This window comes from Emydura macquarii, unplaced genomic scaffold (genome assembly GCF_026122565.2).
Source record: "Emydura macquarii macquarii isolate MOO-44397 ecotype Brisbane River unplaced genomic scaffold, CSIRO-AGI_Emac_v2 contig_719, whole genome shotgun sequence".
Taxonomy (NCBI): Eukaryota; Metazoa; Chordata; order Testudines; family Chelidae; genus Emydura; species Emydura macquarii.
In genome coordinates, this window is record NW_027130856.1 from 17574682 (window position 1) to 17599941 (window position 25260).

Genomic DNA, 25260 nt, shown 5'->3' on the forward strand with positions numbered 1-25260 from the left:
TCAGTTAGCAGAACTAAGTGGAGTGCAGCTCTAATCAATTCTGTGTCTATGCCTTGGTAACAAGATACCAAGGATTCTGCCTTAATCTGCAACTGCCACTAATATAACAGCTGTGACCCTACACAGATTCTTCCTAGGTATATCTAAATATAAACATTGAGCAAAGATGAACGTAGCAGGGTCAAAAGTTATAGCTTATGAACTTCCAGAGCTAAGGGTAAAAAAGCACCCGTTTCTTTTGCAACTAATGTTTAAAAAGAAGGCCGCTTCTGTTGCTGCATATTTAAATAATTATATTCTGTGAATATTTTAAAGCATTCTTAATAAAAAATTAAACAATGGATTCTTTATCTTTGTCTGGAGATAGCTGACAACCTATAGGTACATCACATTTGGAAGAGTCTTCCCCCATCTCCACATGAAGGTTGTCATTAGTGGCCCCAGTGACACTGTCATAGGATGGAGGGAAAGATGTTGAAGACACAGTTTCAGACTTGTGTAGATTCCTACCATAATTTTCATTCATCATGAATGCAATGAGACCTTCGTCTTGTGAAGCATCTTCAAGGATGTCACCATCACAAGTTCTATGATGAAATATGAGAGAGGCCTGTTTCATGGACCGTTGAATCAGATGACTCCTATAGGCCCTCTGGATAATAATGGCAGAAACCTCCTCTTGTTTGTGTCTGAGCGTAGTTGAGATTGGTTCATGAAAAAACTTGGATGGATTGGCAGCCATAAACTTTTCCTCTGTCTGTACTTTTAGTTTGTCCATCTCTCCAGATTCTCCTAGCACCCGTTTGGTGAAAGCAAACAAAATATCCAAGCAGTGGATCCTATCTCCACTCACCAAGGGAAGATCCATTGCCATGAGCTCAATTTTGTTTGGTTTGGCTACACGTAAAGGTTCTGCCAAAGCATCTGCAAAGTCTGAAAGCGCAGAATACTCAATAAACTGAGTCGCTTCAGGATCAAACTTCTCCCAGATTTTATAAAACATATCAAAGTCATCTGCACCTACAGGATCTGAACTTTCCTCAGTGGCAACACTGAAGTTCTCTAAAATTATAGCTATATACATGTTTACAACAATGAAAAATGATATAATGATATAACTTACAAAGAACACAATACCTATAACAGGTTTACCACATTCTCCCACAGTTCCTTGTATGTTTGGATCACAAAATGGAGGTCCAGTGTTTAAAATAGGACTGAGAAGACCATCCCAGCCGGCGGACGTTGTGATTTGGAAGAGACAGAGCATGCTGTTAGCAAAGGTTTGGAAGTTGAACATGTCATCAATCCCACTCTCCCACTGAACATAAGCAAAGTTAGCCATGCCAAAAATGGCGTAAATAAACATGACCAGAAAAAGTAAGAGGCCAATGTTGAACAGAGCAGGAAGGGACATCAGTAAGGCAAAAAGGAGAGTTCTAATTCCTTTGGCAGCTCGCACAAGTCTTAGTATTCGACCAATCTGAGCCAAGCGAATGACTCTAAAGAGTGTAGGTGAGAAATAATTTTCAAATGCATTAACAATGTCAGAAAGCACAGTGCCTAAAAAAAAGAAAAGGAATAATCAGTTAGAATTTCTATTTTTTTCTGAATTAGTAAATGAAAGAAATAATATTATTCGTAAAACTATCATCTCCGTGACATGACTGTGTTGATAATTTAGCACTGATGGCTCTTACAGGAAAAATTACACATTTTTAAAAAGATAAATGGCTTACCTGTAAAAGTTTAGAAATTAAAAAAATAATACACACCTTTATGGAACTGTATGCTGTACACACAAAATCTGTGAGCTGCTGCACATGGAAAACATATGCGTACACAGGTAGGCGTTTTATGTGCAACATTTTGCACAGCTACTGGGTGTGTAGACTGTGTGACTGTGTTTTAACATTAGGTCCTAAATGTTGAAAAAAAATCAAAGCTCAAATAACAAACCAAAACATGACACTAGAGTCATAGGCACTCAGATGCCTTGCTACTATGATGATGAGAACCATGTAAGCAAGACAGACAGAAACAGATAAAATAAATACAAGTGTAATCCATGCTAACAGTGTGGCTTTTGGTCCCTCTCTTGTGATTTGACCACATATTGAGATTTATTAGTCTGTTACTGCCTCCAAACTAATGGACTAGCACCATTTTCACTAGCAGTAGAGTTTTATCCTTTTAGATCCAGAGGTTCAATCCCTGCAGATGATTAGTCCAGCGGAGTCGCTACACAAGGAAAGGCTGAACTCATTCAGAACTTTTTAAAGTAATCCACTGCTGCCCCAAGTAGTCTCATATGACAACTGAAAAAAAAAGGTGATCTTCTACACATCAGTTAGTCAAAGCTTGAAGAAATATCTATACATTTTTTTCCTATAACAGAAGAAGGGTTTTCTCTCTCTTGTTCTCCCTTTAGGTCTACTTATTTATTTTTGTTATATTCTGGGAATTCCTTGAAGCAACATGCACTATAGAGAAGTATTTCTCTTTTAAGGGAGATACATTTTAAAAATCTCATAATCTTTATGAACTTTATCTGGACCCATTTCTTTGCTCCTCTGTTTTCACCATCATGTCAACAAAGAAGAGAAAAAAAGGGAAAGATCAAGAGAATTGGCTACATTTCTCCCACTAGTCTTAGTGCCACTCCAAATAGGTCTAATAATGTGGGTGATAGACATGTTCTTCCCCAAAGTCTCTTCTGCTATCACTTTTAGCTGTATCTGCTTTAGAAGGAAGTAAATTAGCAGAATAGAAATTTTATTTCAATTATTCACCACATTTCTGAATTAAAATCCCTTCAAGCTACACTCGACGTGTTCTCACTATGTTACACTAATATTATTCTATTAACTTCAGTTGAGTCACTCCCAATTTCCAGTGCATAAGAAGAGAATCAGATCCATTTCCATCTAAATTAGATTCTATATCAAATAAAATGATATGCTTATAACAATGTATTAGAGGTGTAAGAAGACAACATGAGTTTGACAAGATCAAAGATTTATCTGTACAGAACGATAGCACTACAGCTATGGATACAGCAATATAGCTACAAATGGAGAAATTGAATTCTTCTGTCCTCCAAAATGCTTGCAACCCATCCCTGCTTGGTGTCGTCCACAATTTTTATAAGCACACTCTCCACTCCATTTTCTAAGTCATTAATTAAAATGTTAAACAGTACTGTACCCAGACCCATTCAGGACCCTACAAGGAACATCCTACCAGTTTGCTAGCAAACCACTAACTGCTCTTTGAATATGGTCTTTCATAGAATCATAGGATCTTAGGGTGAGAAGGGACCACAAGTGTGCACTCAACCAGTGTGCACTCACATTATAGTAATTTCATCTAGACCAGCGGTTCTCAACCGGTGGTACACGTACCACTGGTGGTACTTACCGGACAGCTGGGTGGTACGTGCAGCGCTGAATCCGCCGCTGGAGGGGCCCTCCTACCCGCCCCTGCAAAGCTCTGCCGCCGAAAATGGGGAAACAGCGGAAGGGTTTCGGCGGCGGATATTGGTTCCGCCACGAAACCCTGCCGCCCGTCTCTCCCCGCCGCCGCAAATCCCTCCCACCACGAAACCCCGCCGTAAGTATCTCCCTTTTTTTTCCCCGAGTGGTACTCGGGTCGGGTACAGTCGGGTCAAGTGGTACTTGACCCGACTGTACCTGGCCCGAGTGGTACTCGGGGAAAAAAAAGGTTGAGAACCGCTGATCTAGACCACACTTTCCTAGTTTGCTTATGAAAATGTCATGTGGGACATTCTCAAAAAGCCTTACTAAAATCCAGATCTATCATGTCTACTGCTTCCCTTTTTCCACTAGGCCTGTTATCCTGTCAAAGAAGGAAATTAGATTGGTTTGGCATAATTTGTTCTTGACAATCCATGTTGGCTATTAGTTATCACTTTACTATCCTCCAGATTTGAACAAATTGATTGTTTGATAATTTGTTCCAATATCATTCCGTGTATTGAAGTTAAGATGACCAGTCTATAATTCCCTGGGTCTTTTTGAATGTATGCTTGCTTGGAAAAGAGAAGTGGGGAGGCGGGAAGGCAGTCTTGCAAGACTGGATGGAAAAAGGCTAACTGATAAATTTACACAGGCTTTGTAAGAACTTCGATAATGAAATCTACATACATGGCCCTATTTTACTCTTATTTACGATGAATAATTCCACAAAGGCCACTTTGGACATCCCTAAGAGGTGTCTCTAGAACAACTGTGCCCTTTACACATGTAACAAACTTTAAGGACATACATCTTGTCTCTGTCACTAATACTTTGCAGAACTTTGTAGAACTGGTTAATAGACTTTATTTAGAAATGTACTTACTGCATAAAAAGCATATTTTCCTCTTAAAATGAGGAAGACATGAAATCTATATTTATTAGGGTTGTCAAATGATTACAAATATAATATCAATGAGATAAAAATAGTTGCAATTAATCACAGTTTTAATTGGAGTGTTAAACAATAATAGAACACCAATTTAATTTTTTTATAAATATTTTGGATGTTTTTCTATAATTTCAAATATATTGATTTCAATTACATCACAGAATACAAATTATACAATGTTCACTTTATATTATTATTTTTATTACAAATATTTGCACTGTAAAAAAGATAAAAGAAACAGTATTTTTAAATTCACCTTCTACAACTACTGTAGTGCAATCTCTTTATCATGACAGTGTAACATAGAATTATTATTTTTTTACATAATTGCACTAAAAAAAACCCATGTAAATCTTTAGATCCTACAAGTTGAAGCATGAAGAGGCATATGAATGTTAAGCATATCTGGCCTGTAAATATCTTGCAACACTGGTTACAGTGGCATGCGAACAACTGTTCTCACTTTCAGGTGACACTGTAAATAAGAAGCGGGCAGTATTATCTCCTGTAAATGTGAACAAACTTGTATGTCTTAGCGATTGGCTGGACAAGAAGTAGGACTAAGTGGACTTGTATGAGGTGAACATAAAGTGAGTACTGAATACTTTGTATTCTGTGTTGTAATTGAAATCAATATATTTGAAAATATAGAAAAACATCAACAAATATTTAAATTGGTATTTTATTATTGTTTAACAGTGCGATTAAATTGCAATTAGTTCTGACTAATTTTTTTAATCTAGTTAATTTGTTTTACATTAATCGCATGCATTAAATATGATTAATTGATAGCTCTAATATTTATTCATTCATTTTTGATGTTTCCAGTTAAATTAATTTTTTTTTTCAAAATGGCCAAGGGTACCAACAATGCACGTGGGTTCAAAAGTGATACCTAGGAGACCCAGAAAGGTCCAAAACCATACAGCCAATTCCTAGGGCAGAAAGGGGGAGAAACAAAATGGCAGCGGGGGGGAGGGAAACATATCAAAGAATACATGGTGATGAAAGGTATAGGGATATTACTGAGCTTGTTGGTATATTTTTACCTACCAACAATTGACATAATGACCACACTTAAATCAAATATGTTCCAGCCATTGGTGAAGAAATAGTGTCTCAGAGCCAACAATTTCATGATGCACTCTGCAGCAAAGATGGCAACAAAGAACATGTTGATTTTGTTAAGAATGTTAGTCTTCCTTATACTTTGATCATCCGTTTCCACCATCATAGTGATCATGTTAAGGCATATGAGACTCATGACGATAACATCAAAGGCTTGACTTGTGACGATGTCAAATAAAAAGCCTTGGTATTTGTTCTGCAGGAAAAAAAGAGAGTATTTGGTATTAGTTAAGAAAATGTGGCGATGTTTAGGCATATGTAAGTAAATACATATTTACTTACTAGCAAAGACTTTCAACCTTTATATGTTTCAATGTTATTTAATTCCATTATAGATATATAGATAGAGTAGAGAAAGGCAGAGTGTAAAAAATGATAGTATAATTCCCTTCCCATCCTAAAGGATAATCAATTCCAGGGGAAAAATATATAACACGCCATTTCTGCAAAGAATTTCATAAATATTTATTCATCATAATCGTTCAGTGGTAATTTCTTGATACAGACTTATTTCTATGAACAGTCTCTGAACACCAGTGGAAACAAACACATTATACATAATGGGTATGTTATATATAATGAATACATTTTTGGTCGATTAAGTTAATTTTACTATGGATTTTCACTGATTAGAAATATTTTAGTTGGAAGAACTCAGATGATCTCACCAATGGCCTTGGGATGGGTTTTTGGGGTTTCTTGGCTCCCAGTTTTTTCATTGCATTATAATATTTCCTCTGTTCTTCTGTCATAAAGATGTCTTGTCTACCTAAGTATATGGAGATAAAATGTTACTGTTAAAATTGATGAGAAAGAAACATTACTGTAGTGCAAGAGTCTAAAATATTGGAAGCCAACATTTATTTTTCTGCTCTGTTATTTTTTACTGTAACTAACCCTTCTCACATTAACTAATTAGGCCCAAATGCATTTTAAAAAGTTCTGTGGTAGCACTCAACTGGCTCAGAAAGCAGAAAAATGACTAGGTTGCTAAAAGCCCAGGCGCATGAGGGGAGGATCAACTTGCTCCCTGCCTCCTGAACTTCTGTTGTTGCTGCCCTCTACCAGCTCTGGCCCACTGCCCAATCTCAGAGCTGCTCCTCAGAGACTGTCCCACAGTGCTCAGCTCCAGGACAGGGGAAGTAGCATTCAAAGGACTGTGTAGTTGGTTTTACAGCTTCTTGAATCAGTGCTGTCCTGGAACCACGGGTTACATGGATGGGAAATAAGGGAAAGGAATGGCAAAGAGAAAGCACTTCCTCTGTAGTGCTGCCTCTGTTAAATTCATTACTGATGCTGTTCCATGTAATAAATGTAAATAAATGTTTCAGAGAATCAGTGTATAGCTGACATCCTGTACTCTGAAGACAGCTTGTAAGGGATATATCACGGGTCTGGAAACATATCCAATATACTTATCTTTTTTTTTTGTTGGTTAAAATTGTCAATAATGACGCCAACAAAAAGATTCAGTGTGAAGAAAGATCCAAAGATGATGAAAACCACAAAATAGAGGTACATATGTAGACTACGTTCCCTTTTTGGTTGCTCTTCTTTCTGCAAAAATGATAACCAAGATGAAAAATGACTGAAAACAATATGGTTCTGATTCTGGAATGAGCTTCATATTGGTGCAGTGATCCCCCCATGCAGACTTCCTTGCAGGATATCAAGCCTACTACATCACTATAAATTCTGAAAAAAGTTGTCTAGTTAAAAACTGTCTGCACTGCACAACAAGTCTTGCATTTCATGGGTGTGTGTGAAGAGGTGAGAGAAAATCTATAGTGTGACTGCTGGATAAAGTTAAATTTAAGGACACCACAGGAAATGTGAATAACAATTTAACTGAGAGCAATATTTTTCCTAGCAGTTGATTATTCTTCTTGGTAACCTGAAAATATCTTCTGAAAATAATATGCCAAATTCTCTGTTGTCATATTTCCAATGAACTAATTGGGCAGAGAATTTGACCCAATGTATTTTAATGGTATTATTGTTATTGTTTGTTGTTTTGATTTCTTTGCAATCTTTAAGGTCTTTGTCCACGAATGGAAGCGATCACTGTAGCTGACGCTGATGTTGATTATACTTGTGATAAGAAACTTGTAGAACAGTATCGGCTGTATCGGCTACTTATCTCAAGTGCCTGTACACAAATTCAAGAAGCCTGGGAAACAAGCAGGAGGAACTGGAAGTCCTGGCACAGTCAAGAAACTACGACATGATTGGAATAACTGAGACTTGGTGGAATAACTCACATGACTGGAGCACTGTCATGGATGGGTATAAACTGTTCAGGAAGGACAGGCAGGGGAGAAAGGGTGGAGGAGTTGCACTGTATGTAAGAGAGCACTATGATTGCTCTGAGCTCCAGTATGAAACTGGAGATGAGCCAGTTGAGTGTCTCTGGGTTAAGCTTAGAAGCAAGAACAATAAGGGTGAAGTCGTGGTGGGTGTCTGTTATAGACCACCAGACCAGGAGGATGAGGTAGATGAGGCTTTCTTTACTCAACAAGGGAAAGTTTCCAGTTCACAGGACCTAATTCTCATGGGGGACTTCAATCACCCTGACATCTGCTGGAAGAACAATACAGCAGAGCACAAACAATCCAGGAAGTTTTTGGATAGTGTCACAGACAATTTCCTGGTGCAAGTGCTGGAGCAACCAACTAGGGGCCGAGCTTCTCTTGACCTGCAGCTCATAAACAGGGAAGATTTGGTAGGGGAAGTAGTAGTGGGTGGCAACCTAGGTGGCAGTGACCATGAGATGGTCGAGTTCAGGATCCTGACAAAAGGATACGGACCATGGACTTCAAAAAAGCGGACTTTGACTCCCTCAGGGAACTGATGGGTAGGATTCCCTGGGAGGCTAATATGGGGGGAAAGGAATCCAAGAGAGCTGGCTGTATTTTAAAGAAACCTTATTGAGGGTACAGGAGCAAATCATCCCGATGTGCAGAAAGAATAGCAAATATGGTAGGCGTCCAGCTTCGCTTAACAAAGAAGTCTTTGGCGAACTTAAACACAAAAAAGAAGCTTACAAGAAGTGGAAGCTTGGTCAGATGATTAGGGAGGATTATAAAAATACTGCTCGAACATGCAGGAATGAAATCAGGAAGGCCAAAGCGCAATTGGAGTTGCAGCTAGCAAGGGACATGAAGGGGAACAAGAAGGGTTTCTACAAGTATGTTGCCAACAAGAGGAAGATTAGGTAAAGTGTGGGCCCTTTAGAGAATGAGGGAGGCAACCTAGTGACAGAGGATGTGGAGAAAGCTGAGGTACTCAATGCCTTTTTTGCCTCTGTCTTCACAGACAAGATCAGTTCCCAGACTGCTTCACTGGGTGGTACAGAATGGGAAGGAGGCGAACATCCCGCAGTGCTGAAGGAACAGGTTCAAGACAATTTAGAAGGATTGGACATACACAAGTCCATGGGGCCGGATGCAATACACCCAAGGGTGCTGAGGGAGTTGGCTGAGGTGATTTCAGAGCCATTGGCTATTATCTTTGAAAGCTCGTGGCAACAGGGGGAGGTCTCCGAGGACTGGAAAAAAGCAAATATAGTGCCCATCTTCAAAAAAGGGAGGAAAGAGGATCCGGGGAACTACAGACTGGTCAGCCTCACTTCAATCCCTGGAAAAATCATGGAGCAGGTTCTTAAGGAATCCATTTTAAGGCACTTGGAAGAGAGGAAGGTGATTAGGAACAGTCAACATGGATTCACCAAGGGAAAGTCATGCCTGACCAACCTGATTGCTTTCTATGATGAGGTGACTGGCTCTGTGGATGTAGGGAAGGCGGTGGATGTGATATACCTTGACTTTAGCAAATCTTTTGATACGGTCTCTCACAGTATTCTTATCAGCAAGTTAAGGAAGTATGGTTGGATGAATGGACTATAAAATGGATAGAGAACTGGCTAGAGCATAGGGCTCAACGAGTAGTGATCAATGGCTCCATGTCTAGCTGGCAACCGGTCACAAGCAGAGTGCCCCAGGGGTTGGTCCTGGGGCCGGTTTTGTTCAACATCTTCATTAATGATCTGGAAGATGGGGTAGATTGCACCCTCAGCAAGTTTGCGGATGACACTAAGATACCCTGGAAGGGAGGGATAGGATACAGAAGGACCTAAACAAACTGGAGGATTGGGCCAAAAGAACTCTAATGAGGTTCAACAAAGAAAAGTGCAGAGTCCTCCACTTAGGAAGGAAGAATCCCATGCACAGCTATAGATGGGGACCGATGAGATAGGCAGCAGTTCTGCAGAAAAAGACCTGGGGGTAACAGTGGATAAAAAGCTGGATATGAGTCAGCAGTGTGCCTTGGTTGTCAAGAAGGCTAATAGCATATTGGGCTGCATTAGGAGGGGCATTGCCAGCAGATCGCGGGAAGTGATCATTCCCCTCTATTCGGCATTGGTGAGGCCGCATTTAGAGTATTGTGTCCAGTTTTGGGCCCCCCACTACAAAAAGGATGTGGACAAGTTGGAGAGAGTACAGCGGAGGGCAACAAAAATGATTAGGGGGCTGGAGCACAGGACTTATGAGGAGAGGCTGAGGGAACTGGGCTTGTTTAGTCTGCAAAAGAGAAGAGTGAGGGGGGATTTGATAGCAGCCTTTAACTACCTGAAAGGGGGTTCCAGGGAGGATGGGGCTAGGCTGTTCTCGATGGTGGCAGATGACAGAACAAGGAGCAATGGTCTCAAGTTGCAGTGGGGGAGGTCTAGGTTGGACATTAGGAAAAAGTTTTTCACTAGGAGGGTGGTGAAGCACTGGAATGGGTTACCTAGAGAGGTGGTGGAATCTCCATCTTTAGAGGTTTTTAAGATGAGGTTTGACAAAGCCCTGGCTGGGATGATATAGCTGAGGTTAGTCCTGCTTTGAGCAGGGGGTTGGACTAGATGATCTCCTGAGGTCCCTTCCAACTCTAATATTCTATGATTCTATGATTCTCATTCCACTTACATTCCTGTCAAAGAAATTAAAAGATTGAAGGATTAATTATTTTAAGGATATTGAGAAGAGTTGCACTTCTGTCTTCATGCAGGACACATAAGAAATGTTTCTCTCTTTAGTCATGTTTAAAATATTACCTATCATGACTAAATATGTGTCTAACTCAACTTTCATTAAAGTCAATATGAGTCCTTCTTGACTTCAATGAGAGTTGAATCACACCTTACTGGCATGATTTTCAAAGGCATTGAGCAACCAACAGTTTTGATTAAGGTTGGTGGAAGCTGATGAGTGCTCAAAATTTGAAAATCAGATCACTTATTTAGGAGCCTAACTTTAAGCTTCTGCTTTGGAGAATTTTAACCTAGATGTTTTCTTCCGGTTTAAACCCTTGGTTGAAAAGCTTCTATTACTGTTGGAAAAAAGCAATAAAAAGAAAGTTTTAAATAAACTTGAGAAAATAATTTTCTAATACGGTTACTTTTAAGCTCATTCATTTTCTTTGAAGACGTGCTGATAACCTTGTTCAATTTAAGGCCTTTGGTTGCAGGACTGTATCTTCCCCTGTGTTTGTACAGCACCTAATGTAATGGAGCCTTGGTCCTGACTGGGGACTCTGGGTGGCACAGTAATACGCATATTAAATATAATAACAAATAATAATAATAATAAGAAGAAGAAGAATGCTTGACCATTTACTTTAAATGCAAGCTCATCCTATTTAGCTCAATGAGTAGAGAGCATCAAGAAAACAATGAATAAACTATACCTATACATTGTGTTGACTAACTCTATCACGCATGAAAATGATAAAACACAAAAATTGGAGAGATGGTTACAAGGGAGAACATTTTAATTTTCATGACCTACCCCTCGTGAATCGACTGCGGCATACATAATGTCCGTCCAACCCTTAAATGTCGCCTAGAACAACAGAAAAATTATTAAAATCATATTCAACTTTTAGGATGAGATTGTTCAACTGTTCACAACATCTCTGTGCCTCTGAGATGGTGCAAAGAGACTGCAGTCTGTTCACAAATGCTCAGCAGAGAATTCTGCTGGACCTCACCACTACCAATGTAGGAAGTATGTCAAAGGCAAAGAAGATGCGTGTTGCAGTGACATTCTACTACAGCAGTCCTCCGTTGGTTATGGTTCATTAAGAATCCAAATCTAGTGGCAAAAGAAAGCTGCCTAACAACAGCTCTAAATTGTTTTGGGGCTGGGGTTGATCACAAGAATCAGGGAATTGGAACCAGCCCACTATACACTCACCCCACTTCCCATTTCTGCGCTGAGCTTTACTCAATGGAGGAGAGAATTTTGCCTTCAGTTTCAGGACATTATAAGAAACATACCAGCTTCCCTGGATATAGCTGCAAGTCAGAGGAGCACATTTTCAAATGGTTCCATAATCAGTTTGTAGTTCACCACTAGTCACTATATGTCCATACACTGGAGTAAGGGGCCCTGAACAGGCTAACCATGTTGCCAGTCTGATCATGGGGTGGGGATAGGATAGCAGATTGTGCAAGGCCACTGCTTCTCACTCCTTGCAGATGGGAGTGAGCAACTGGCAAAACCTTGACTCCACCTACCCCACCGTGTGCCTGCCAGCCAGCCAAATAGAACTTACCACCTGAAGAAGAGCCAGATAACCAGAACCAACATTATCAAAGTTGACTTTAGCATTGGTCCAATATAGTTTCTGCGTGTTGTTATAGGTTACACAATCACTTTTGTTCGTAATATTTTTACTCAATTCTGATTTTTCTTCGGTCATGTTAATGCATTTTCCAAATTTTCCAGCAAATAGGTTCACTCCCATGATACTAAAAACGAGCCAAAAAATGAGGCAGACGAGGAGAACGTTCATGATGGAAGGGATGGCCCCTACTAAAGCATTCACAACCACCTTAGGAAAAATGAAAGAAAAACACACAGTTACTATTGGCATTCACATGAGCAAGACCTTTGCTACATTAAACTGACTGTTTTGAAAAACTAAGTGATCCCATGTCATTTCAGCAAACAGTTACACATATGACTAACTCTACTCCCATAAATGCTTCCACTGAAGTGACAACCATTTTGAGTGAAGGTTCTTACATCTATAGTGTTTGCAGGATCAGACCTTTTGATTGTCAGTTTTTCAGGACAAATAACCTGGTTTTATATTTTCTGTGAAACACCTAGCACCCTGGGGGGCACTATTAAATAACAAAGTTTTTTTTTTTTGTTTGGAACAAGATTCTAAATACACATTATTCCTTCATGAGGACTAGTATAGAGGTCTGTTTTTATTCATATCAGCATGACTTTTATTCAAGTTGTGTGGAAAATTAGTTATTAGAGGATCAATAATGAATCTCTGGCAGGGATGTAAAGACTGCTGCAGATATTGTAACTTCCACAAGACGTCTTACACAGTTCAAGAGTAATCTGGAAAGTGTCAGGACAGTATGTAAATTTTGAGCAGATTTACAAGCTCCACCAGTGTGAAAAAATAAGATTGCTAGTATATCATATCCCCAATGAGGTTCCATAATCTCTCCTGGGAAAATGGCAGAAATTGTGACCAATTTGCATAAATTATACATTCTGATTCATGCCTGATGGAGACTAACTTCCATTGTAGATCTCATTATATCTGGCTAGGTGTTTCAAGGAGTAACCTATACTAATGATCTCAGAGAGTAAACAGACGTCAAAGCGGTCACTTCCTGCTTAGGATAGAAAATTCTGCTCATTGCCCAGTAGAGGGCAGAGTGCAACCCAGTACCCCCAAAAAGTAAGATATGGGTGGTCCTTTACCTTCACATAGGTCACAGCTAATGGGGCGAGCCAGCTGCCAAAGGAAACACTTTGAAAGAGAGGGATCAAGCAGGCCACTGGACATCCCCTCTAAGAAATATCTTAAGTGAAAGGGAGAGCCTGGGTTTATTGGGAGGGTGGAGTGGGAGTGTCCTAAACTGAGTACACGTGTAGCATGACATCCTATATTCAAGTGAACACATTTCAGATTCATAACAAATCCCAGGCCCAGGCAAACTTTTCTTATTTTTGTTTCCTTACAAGTTTCAGTCACCTTTCAAATCAGGAGAGAGAGAAGGAAAGAAACCTCAAATATTGTGCTAATCAAGTTTGTCCTTGCTGGGTTTGACATAGCCAGAAAAGCCTTCAAGGTCTATATGGCTTCTGCAGAAACTATGGAACTTCCCAGACAAAAGCTTTAAAATAATATTAAGGTTGTAAATAAATATCTTGACTCAGAACATTTTTAGAACACTGGGATTATAAAATTAGGGAAGAAATCTGCGGTTAAGGTTGTACAAAGCTGTCTTAACTCTACCCCTATATCCTCATGCTGCCTTTACTGATAACACCAAAAACCCTCCTACCTCTACCTGTCCCATTTCATATAATTTCCAGTATGGGCCAAAAACCATCAAGAACCACCAACTGCAAATGGCCTACAGACTAACTGTATATCATCTTTCAGTTCACTTCTCTTTTATACATCAGGGACATCATCATATTACTTTCCAAAGACAGTTCAGATGGTTGACAATCCCCCATATCAACTGTTGTCTATGGTCAACAGAGAAAGCTATCACATCAGACTTGTAATATACAGATAGTACAGCTTGCCATATGCTGGGATATAGAATGCCACTTCTACAATATATTTTCCTTTCTTTCCTTTTATCCTAGGATAGCTTCTCCAACTGATGCTGTGAGGCCAAGGGGCTGGGAGGGGAGGAAGAAGCTGTGGAACCTGTCCAGAAGCATAGGATCCACACATGGACAGACATCACCTTCCCTGGATCTACCAAAATCTGAGACTGATTCCCTGCCTATCGCACAGGAAGAACGGTGGCAAATTCCTTATGCAGGGTTTTCCCATAGGTGATGATTTGGGAATAATGCTTAGTAGAACAAAGAAAAGCAGTAGATATGTTAGTTACAAAACTACCTTCAGCCACACCTGTGCAACTCCCATAGAATTCAATAGAGATTGCACAGTTTTAACTAAGGACAGAGTTAAACTGTTTTCCAGGATTCAAAACTTTCCTGCCATGTAAAATACTTATCAAATGTAAGATAAAAGACATTGAAAAATGCATTTACACCCACTATCACAACATGTAATTGTTTTCCCACTTTATTACTATATTTTTGTTTTAAATCCACTACTAGGTGCCAATAACTCACATTAACACTCATGTATCTAACAGTCTGTCTATACATTCCAATCTATATTTGAATGTATTTGCTGCTCAGTTCTTTCATGCATTCAAAATTAGGATCTTCTCTGCTGATGCAAGCTTTTTCTCTGACATTTCTGAGTCTGAGACAAAGTGATACTGATTCACAATAATGAAATTTTATCTAGTTTTGAAACCGAGTATGAAAATGCCAGGTCTTGTTCTCCATCATATCATAATATTTTCACTTTCTTCTAAACTAGTAATATCATATTTCTCTATTTGTTTTGCATTTCTCTACATATCACAGAAAAATGATGATACACATTCACAACAGGTAATCATGAAGGCAACACTATGGATCAGATTCTCAGCTATTGTAAGTCAGTATAGTGTGGCCTACACAATTAGTTTTAGGTAGCTTAAGTGTACCAATGTTACCTGGAAGTGCTGAGTGCAAGTGCTGTGATAGTTAGGTTAACATATAAGATACAGAAGGCAAACTATGACTTTGGGCACTAAGCTGAATCCCCAGAAGCTTTTTCTACCACTAATATACACTATACCATATTGTGAGTGACCAAGGTAAATTATTTTCATTATTAATTATGATTATTAATTAGTGAATTTAGTGCTAGTGAACGGGTCAGAATGGGCAGGCCTTGAGATGAAATTCCTATATCCACAGAACATTTATGTAGATTAGTTAATGATAGCACAAATTTCCCCACAGTATCCAACTAATGTCTCAACCTTGAAGTGCAATTACTCTGTTGGGGGCAGAAAGTGGGAGAGGGGCCATTATCCAGTTTTCATTAGAGATGGATCGAAACCAAAACCTTTAAACAGCCTGTGACCAATTTTAAGAAAATCTGAATCCAGTTCCAAACTTCACAGTTGGTGCCTCTTTCTCTTCTGGGCTGCGCTGAACCACTATCTCTGGCCTAAACACCACCAAACTCTGGGAAAGTTCAGATCAGTTCAGATCTGAATATTGTGAGTTGGACTTATCTCCAGTTTCTATGTTCACTGAATCCTTGACCTTTCTGCCAATAGCATCAACAAGAGTTCTAATTATTCCGGTGGTGTTTTTGTTACCTTAGTACAGACAATTTTACTTCACAAACAGGAATGGGGCCATCAACTTATGTCCAAATTATTGAATACCAAATAGATAATACTGACTTTTAGTTCTTATAAACCTATACTGAATCTGAATTTGTGACAGACATAATAGGATCCCTATCTTATTACCGGTCTCCTGAGTTTATTTGATTATTACATAATTAATGCCTAGTTATATCTTTCCTTAGCACAATTAAGAATTTTGTTTCGTGATATAGTTGTTGCTTTAATTTATTGAAAAATGTATTTGCTGCTATAGAATACAATTATAACAATTTGCTAATCATGTAATGATAAAAAGGAAATACAAAAACAACAAATCCAGGTCACTAACGGCCAAATTCTGGTCCAATTGAAGTCAATGGGAGTTTTGCCATTGCTTCAATGAGATCATGATGTGTCTCTTTGTGTGCTTACTAAGATCATCTAGCAAAAACAAACAAATGAGAATTCCTAGAGAAATATTAATTCACCAAGAAAATGCAAAAGTGAATAAGAAAATGTTCAGACAAACAATGAACATAAATTACATGATTACAAACTAATTCTGGCATTCCAGAAAACTGAAGTATATCAGAGGATATGTTTTTCTTTTTTAAATTCACTTAGTTTTCTGGCTTTAGAAGTGTAAGGTTAAATTTCCTTCATTATTTAAAAAAACCCTTAAACAATTTGTGACCGCTTCTATGTCTGAATTCAAGTGGAAGAAAAGGGGGAGAATCCAGTGAAAAAAGGCCAAAAGGGATGATTTTTTTAAACCTTATTTTTCTCTGTGTATCAATTCATTTTTCATCAAACCACCTAGAAAAATTCAAGTCATGCTCAAAGTTTATATATGTTTGGGGGTTTTTTTTTTTTTTTTGCCATTTCAATGAGGTTTTTACAAAATAAAGTTTTAAAAACTCCTCTAAAAAAGTGAACTCAAATGGGACCTTAACTATTGTGCCACACCGCAATAAAAGCAAACCAATACGAAATAAGGTTTTTTACATGCTTAATGTTCACACAGATGGGCTTCAATGGTTGATTTATTTACTCTTACCCTCATTCCTTCAAATTGTGACAATGCTCTTAACGGTCTCAAAGCTCTCAGGGTTTTAAGAGATTTCATGGGACCTATTTCGGAGCATCCAAGATAGTTAGCTATAAGGCTTGCTAAAGAGACCTGAATGGAGACACACACAAAAAAATTTAAAAAAATATTAGAACAATCCTGCCTTCTGCTTTTCTTTTTTTCCATGCTTACAAAATCCTGTCAATGAAAGTGTGAAATGGCAGCCTATATAGTATAAGTAGAAATGCATCTTAAGGGACACTAACAGGTATAAAAGAATGAGTGACATGCTGGCCCCATTAAAGATAAAGATCAAACACCCACTGATTTTAGGGGTGCCAAGATTTCACCCAATATATTTTAACAAAACATATGTATCTACCTGTGTTACTAATGCTATTTTAGATTATTAAAGGTGTAGGAATTTTGAGGCCAAAATTTTAACACAGTACCTATTTTCATTGCCCAAATTGAGACACCTGGAAAGGTCCTGTTTTTCAGAGGATGGGTGCTCTGCTTTTTTTTAAAATCAGTCCTACTTCATGGTGCCTCAAATTGGGACATCCAAAAAAAAAAAAAAGAGTGAATATTTTGTTACTCTATACTATGTAATCTAGTCCACAGGACTGCTCAAATGCAATACTTACACCTACAATTAGGAAGTCAAGCCAACACCAGGCATTGGTGAAATACTTCTTGAAGCCATAAGCCACCCATTTCAGAAACATCTCCAGGACAAAGATATAAGTGAAGACTTTATCAAGAAATTCCAAAATAATTTTAATGTTTTTTCTTCTCTCAAGATGAATATCTTCAAATGCCTGAAATAATAATGCTTAGATATTAACCCACTCTACATAGTTTCAGTGGAATATTGTAATGTTGTATTGAGAATAGAGATGTGTACACCCTTCATTATGAAACCCACATGAAACCTGGACCCTCATCCTGCAAACAGTTACACAGGAGTTTAACTTTACATACAAGTAGGCTATGTTTACACGTACAGCGCTGCAGCAGTGCAGATGTACCAGTGGTGAAGAGCTCTCCCATCGGCATAAAAAACCATCCCTGTGAACAGCATAAGCTATGTGGGAGAGCTTCTCCCACAAATATATGCTGTGCACACCAGTGCTTCTCTCAATGTAACTTATGTTGCTCAGGGGGGTGGAATATTCACATCCCTGAGCGACATATGTTTTCCCGGTCATGCTGACACAGCTGTAGTTACTGTGAAGTCATGACACTGTGGCAGGACTACAAAATATTTCTATACAAAAAAGAAAATTTGAGTCCTTGCTCCATAAATACAGTTGAACTTGTTCATTAAAGTTGTATTTTCTGGCACAACAATCTATTTTTGGCAGAAAAGTGAGTGACAACAATGAGATGGGGAAAGAGAAGATACAAAGTCAGTGAAAATGAGTGATGGAAATGCCAGCTCTGCTATATCTTATGCTTCCCCATATACTATATCTGCATCTATGAATCCTCCAGGTATGAAAGCTGAAAGTGTGTGGTCACTTTTTTAATGATGAAGTAATCACACAAACATAGATACTTATTTCAACAGCAAAGAGTAGGTTCTTGATCAAAATTTTGCGTGCATTTCTGCTCTAGCCAGACTTCTGGAAATGACATGTTTCTTCAGACAGAGAAGAACCCCAGAGAAAACAGGATCTTAGAAGAAGAATTCTGAAAGGGAGCAGCAACAGATGTGATCTCCCTCAAATACTATACATGTTACATGTGGAAGTTTGGGAGTTGCACCACCTGTCTCTATGAGAACCCTAGCACAAGTGTAAATAGGTGTCCTGGGTAGAAGTGCAGACTTAGTCAAAAACAGACCTGGACAGCTATCAAAAAGTATCATACAGGTCTATATATTTCCTGGATACAATCTATGAAACAAACAGCAAAAGTCGGAGGTCAGGCTTGTTATATTTGGATCCAGCAGAGGAGGGGATGGACACAGGAGGAACTGATTTAAACACAGCTGTAGTAGCTGTAAAGTGGCTTCATTGTTCTGGCAGCAAAACAGAAACTAATATGAAAGTGAGGCTCTGCCACTAGTGCAGAATGACCAAACTATTTAAATGTGCAGAACATCTCATTCCTCCATCCTACATTAAAACACTTTCCAAACATATTTACATTATCATTTATGTGAATAACATAAAACACTATATAACCAACTAAAAATTGCAGGTGGACTGCCGCAGACTCATAAATTGCAAGGGATTATTCTACCCTGGAATAGCAACTCAGTAGCTAAACAATTTATAAATTGAGGTGCAAGCACCGGTTTTCGCACTCTCTTGGGATAACATGGTGATGGTGGTGCAGCAGTGTCTGCTACAAGAGGAACAGTCTCTGGTACAGAATCAACTGGTTCTGGTACCAAAATTTGTTCCAACAAGTCATCAAAATTAGGAGTTATAACAGAAGGTGGTTGTTTGATCAGAGGAGCTGAGAGTCCTACTGGAACAGTAATGGATTCTGGTACTTGTTGAGGCTGCAAACTGATCCATATGTCATGTCCTCAAAGTCCCATCATACAGTTTAATCATGACTGAAACAGGTCTCATGCATTTTACAAGTTCCCCAGGTACCCATTTCACTCCATAACTGTAGATGCAAGTCCACATTACATCTCCTATTTGAAAAGAACAATGACAACCATCACATCATCAATCAGTTTGCATGGGATTTGACTACACATGAGGCAACATCAGGATCTAGCAGGTTCCAAAAGATACCCAAAGATAACTTCATAAAAACAGTTGCAGGGTGACTCAAGGGAAGTAACACATGGTGTGTTCCTATAGACAAGCAAGACATTTTCCCTTTTCTGCTGATGACTCAAAATAGACTTGGTAGTTCTTATAGCATTCTTACGTGTCTGTACAAAGTATTCCACTAGTCCATTTGTGGCAGGATGGCATGGAGCAGAATAGTATTGAGGTCCATTGTCACTCACCAAATGTAACAGTAGACCAAATTGGCTAGACAAGGAACAAAGATGTCCAATGGTCTTGTTAACTGTGGTAGAAATCATTCTGAAAACTGGCCATTTCAAATGGGCATTGATATATGTCCAAAAATATATAACCTTAAAATGGTCCAGCAAAGTCCACATGAACGGGTGTCCTCCAAAGAGTCTGAGGCCACAACCAAGGGTGTAGACATGCTGGGCCAGGATCATGATGAATTTGCTGACGTAGTACAGCACTTCACCTTCCTCTCAATGTCGTCATCTATTCCTAGCCACCAGACATAACTCTGGGCTATAGCCTTCATCCATACAATGCTAAAATGACCATTGTGAAGAACTTCCAAAACATGCGACTGAACTGATTTTGGAAGAATAACTCATATTTCCCATAAGATGCAACCTTGATTCACAGATAATTCAGGCTGATATGACACAAATTGTGTAAACTAGGGATTCTTAAGATCCAACACTGTACCTTGTAGTACCATTCCCTTCACAAGAGAAGCACATCATCCTTAACAGTTTCTTTGTGTTAGTGACTGGTAATCTCTCTCTCAAATAGAGATAAAACACTTCATCTGAAGTTTCTTTGGATAGATGGGAGCCTGGACATGATAGGTACAACAGTCATCAGCATTGCCATGTTGCATCCCTTTATATAATTGAATAGTATAGGAATCAGCTGAAAGTAGCAATTCCCGTCATTGCAGATAAGCAGCGGCTAATGATGGAAATCCATGTTTCAGTCCAAAAATTGAAATTAATGGGTGGTGATCTGTCAGCAAGATAAAATGTCTACCATACAGACAAGTATGGAACGTCCAAATTCTGAAGATAAGGCTGAGAGCTTCTTACTCTATTTGCACATCGTTCTTCTCAGAGGTGGTGAGTGTGAAGCGAAGGCAATTGGTTTCTCTCTGCTATCAGGAAAAATGTGGGAAAGAACACCACTCTCTCCACATGGTGAATCATAGGAAGCCAACTGCAATGGTAATGAGGCATCAAAGTGTGTAAGAACTTCGGATGATACCAACAGCTTCTTTGCCTCCTTAAATGCATACTCACATTCTTTAGTCCATTTCCATTTGTTATTTGTTTGTAACAGTTTATGAAAGATGCAAGCAATGCTGCCAGTTTACGCAGAAATTTACCATAGTAATTAAGCAGTCCTAAGAATGAACGTAATTGTGACATTCTCTAGTGGTAGTGCTTGAAGAATTGCCTTTTTTTTCCTCTGGCAATTTCCTTAAGACCACTGCATCAATTACATGTCCAAGGTATTCAACTGAAGGTTTGAAAAACTCACATTTTGTCTTGATATACTCTTAGTCCACTGTCTTCCAAATGTTGCAAGACAGCTTTGAAATTTCAAAGATGATCCTGCTGATCCTTTCCTCTAACAAGGATGTTGTTCAAATAGCACTGAATTCCATTCAGTCCCTTTGGAATATCATCCATGGCTTTCTGGAACAGGGCAGATGTCAATGTGATATCAAAAAGCAACTTTTAGCAAAATAAGCTTTTATTTGCATGTTGATTGTGAGATATACTGAGATGCCAGATCAATCTATATTTGGGACTTATCAGTTGGACATGACAGAGGAGGAGAAAGAACTGGGTGTATTGGTTGACTATACAATGACTATGAGCCGTAAATATGATGTGGCCATGAAAAAAGCGAATGCAGTCCTAGGATGCATCAAGTGAGGTATTTCCAATAGAGACAGGGAAATGTTAGTACCATTATAGAAGGCACTGGTGAGACCTCATCTGGAATACTGTGTGCAGTTCTGGTCTCCCATGTTTAAGAAAGATGAATTCAAACTGGAACAGGTGCAGAGAAGGGCTACTTGGATGATCTGAGAAATGAAAAACCTTATGAGGGGAGACTCAAAGAGCTTGGCTTGTTTAGCTTAACCAAAAGAAGGCTGAGAGGAGATATGACTGCTCTCTATAAATACATCAGAGGGATAAATACCAGGGAGGGAGAGTTAAGTGCTAATGTGGGCATAAGAACAAATGGATATAAACTGACCATCAGGAAGTTTAAGCTTGAAATTAGATGAAATTAGATCAGCAGAATGGAATTCTGGAAGAGCCTTTCAAGGAGAGTAGTGGGGGCAAAAAACCTAACTGGCATCAAGACTGAGTCTGATAAGTTTCTGGAGGGGATGGTATGACAGGACTGACTACAATGGCATGTGACTCCATCAGTGACTGCCAGTAGCAAAAATCCCCAGTGGCCAGCGACAGGATACTAGAAGGGGAGGGCTCTGAGTTACTTCAGAGAATTTTTTCCCAGGTATCTGCCTGGTGGGTCTTGCCCACATGCTCACTGATTTCAGGTTGGGAATGAATCTTCCCTGGGTCAGATTATCAGAGATCTTAGGGGGGTTCACCTTCCTCTGCAGCATGGGGCATGGGTCACTTGCAGGTTTAAATATTGTAAATGGTGGATTCTCTGAAACTTAAAGTCTTTAAACCGTGATTTGAGGACTTCAGTAACTCAGCCAGTGGCTAAGGGTCTATTATAGGAGTGGGTGGGTGAGGGTCTGTGGTCTGCAATGTGCAGGAGGTCAGACTAGATGATCACGATGGTCCCTTCTGATCATAAAGTCTATGAGTCTATTTATAGGTATGCATTAAACAAATCCAATTTACTGAAACACTGTCTTCCACTAAGAGTAGCAAACGAATCTTTGGTACAAGGAAGTGGACACTGGTCTGCACACAAGAGTGGATTCACATTCGCTTTGATATCTCTGCAATTTCAGATGGAGCCATCATGTTTGTTCACTGGTACAATGGGTGTTGCCCACTCACTGTGTGTAACAAGATTCTGATGTTCACTAAATGGTCTAAAATCAGCTTCCACCAGAGGCATCAGAACATAAAGCAAAACTCTGGACTTGCAATATTTTCTCTGGCTGTGAGACTTAAAAGTGATCTTCACTGATATGTTGTTTATCTGTCCAAATTCTTTTTCAAAAACTTTGATGTGTCTGTTCAGTATTTCTTGAAGATTTTGAGATGCTTTCGTGATCACCTTGATCTTGGTCCAATTCACTTTGAGTTTCTCGTCAAGTCCTGCCAAATAGTGGTGGATACTTTCCTTCAATCACATACAAGGGTAAAATGACTGATTGTCTATCTAGCTGAACTTTCAATTGGAGTATCTCTTTTGGGACTAACTTTTCCCTGCTATAAAAGTCTTTAAAACTGGGGAGAATTCTTCCAGAGGTACTTGGGACGAAGTCTGGTGATAGGCAGATGGAGAAATCTGTTAGATGGCAGTTCCAATGTCAAACTCCATTTTGTAGGAACTCCCTCAACCAAGGGTGTGACCCAGATGCCATCTCTTACTCCAGCTTCTGTTAACATGTGAAGTGCTAGGTTTTGATCCGTGTCACTAGAGCTCTTTATTTTTTCCACATTATGAATTTCCAACTTCCGTACTTTCTTAGATTCAGTCTTCATACATGTGCTCTTGGTTACTCTGTGTAATTGGATGTTGAACCGTGCAAGAGATAACCCACAATGTATCCTTTCTCCTGGCACTTTCTCCAAATGACCTGGAGTGCCCAGCAAACCTTCTTAGCATATGTAGTTTATGCACAATGGCCATATGAAAATGCCTCACATTCTCATGGGCCTCTGTCTCACCAATTCAGGAGATGTACTTCTTGATTTACACTAAATTCCAGATAATCCTTTTCTGTGATTTCCCTGGCAATAGTTATCTCAAGAGTCTTCTTGAATGTAACACTGATAAATTCAGTAACTTGTTGTTATGTAATCCAGAGACAAACTGGTCACACAAGGCATCACTTAATGTTTTTCCAAACTGACAATGCTTTGATAATTTCCTTAGAACAGCAACGAACAGTGTCACTGACTCTCCTCTTCCCTGATGTCTCTGATGTAACCACTATCATTCTGCTATTATTGATGTTAGGAAAGAAAAGTTCCTGCATTGCAGCAGTAACTGCAGCATACGTGGCAGTTCTAGGTATAGGTGGATAGAGTAGATCATGCAGCAGTCTATATGCCTTTGGACCCATCCCTGTCTGAAAGGTTGAAACTCACTGTCCATCTGGAATGGAATTGCAAGTTACAAACTGTTTGAAGTCCACAACTCATGATTCACGGTTTACTTCAAATTCACTAACATTGCCCAGAAGAGTTGTGATTTCACTTCTCTCCTGTTGAATTAAACACACTCCTGGATATCTGCTTTTCCACAGATTTTTTTTTTTAAACCATGCACTGTCTGTACTTGATCTCCCTTTGCTGGCTGTGTGCTTACACTGCAGAATCACTCTTTTGAGTATGCTCATGCTCATGCTCATGCTCCCTCTGCTGGCCCTCAGTGCAGGATAAAACTATGCCTGTCTTCTTGCATGAGGTGATCCAAGATGGGTGCTTCCTCCTTACTGCTCTGTGGCTGGCAGTTCAACAGCAACTGCAGTCGCCTCCTGCTTTGTTCTGCCCTTATTTGCCTACTTTTGCTCTTTTGCTGACTGGCTGATACTGTCCCCTTGTAACAAAAACTGCAGTCTGCCACCTGGTGCCTCTAAGTGAACTTTTTTCCTTTTAAAAATATTATTTAGTTTCTTTTTCTCCTTCTTGTTCAGGCAGTGAGAGCACTGGACACCCATGGGATAGAAGCTCCTTTTCGCCAATATTATATTTAGACCTAGCAGACAAAACGATAGACACGGGGATTGCTGATTTAAATACAGCTGTCTGCTTTATTGTTCTGGAAGCAAAACAGAAACTAACACAAAAGTGAGGCTCTGAAACTGAATGCAAAGTGACAAAACCTTTCAAAGGTATAGGACATCACAAATCTAAAGAAAGTGTAGGTCAAGAAGGAGGCAAGGTGAATTAAGCCTTCTTCTGGCCCCTCATTATGTAAGTTATGCAAACTTAGGCTCCCTTTAGATTTATTTAGATTCACACTGACTTTCCAACCTGTAACTTTTACACACAGACATTCCACTTCTGTCCTGAGGAATTTTATTTTCAGTAGTTTTTCAGGGAGTATTTTTTCAGATGGATACAAAAATCTAGAAGCAGTAGTTTCAGCTTCATGTTCCAAGAGAATTAGCACCAAAGAAAGATTATTTGGTCTTAATGATGCACATAAAAATGATAGTCTATGTGTGTGAAATAACTGCCAGACAAAGCTTCAGAAAAACCAATATACAACCAGAATGGAAATCATCAAGCTTGTTAGAGTTCTCATTCTGTCATTTGACTTACAGTATTTTCTAATTATTATAAAAAATAAGTTAGCCCTTTGCTAGGCCAATTTTCTTCTCCTCCCATCAGGTTTGAAAATACACCCTCTTCCCGATG

The 25260-nt window shown here is 39.1% G+C and overlaps 1 protein-coding gene across 1 annotated transcript in view; it reads right to left on the minus strand.

Moving 5' to 3' along the window:
- Positions 1 to 331: 331 nt before the first annotated feature.
- The window catches only part of LOC137149269 (sodium channel protein type 5 subunit alpha-like), an 83399-nt gene continuing 58470 nt past the window's right edge, over positions 332 to 25260 (minus strand). Inside the window, 8 exon segments of the mRNA XM_067542783.1 lie at positions 332 to 1563; positions 5482 to 5752; positions 6225 to 6325; positions 6972 to 7109; positions 11381 to 11438; positions 12154 to 12432; positions 16893 to 17015; positions 17552 to 17725. Coding sequence (XP_067398884.1) covers positions 332 to 1563; positions 5482 to 5752; positions 6225 to 6325; positions 6972 to 7109; positions 11381 to 11438; positions 12154 to 12432; positions 16893 to 17015; positions 17552 to 17725 — 2376 coding nt within the window.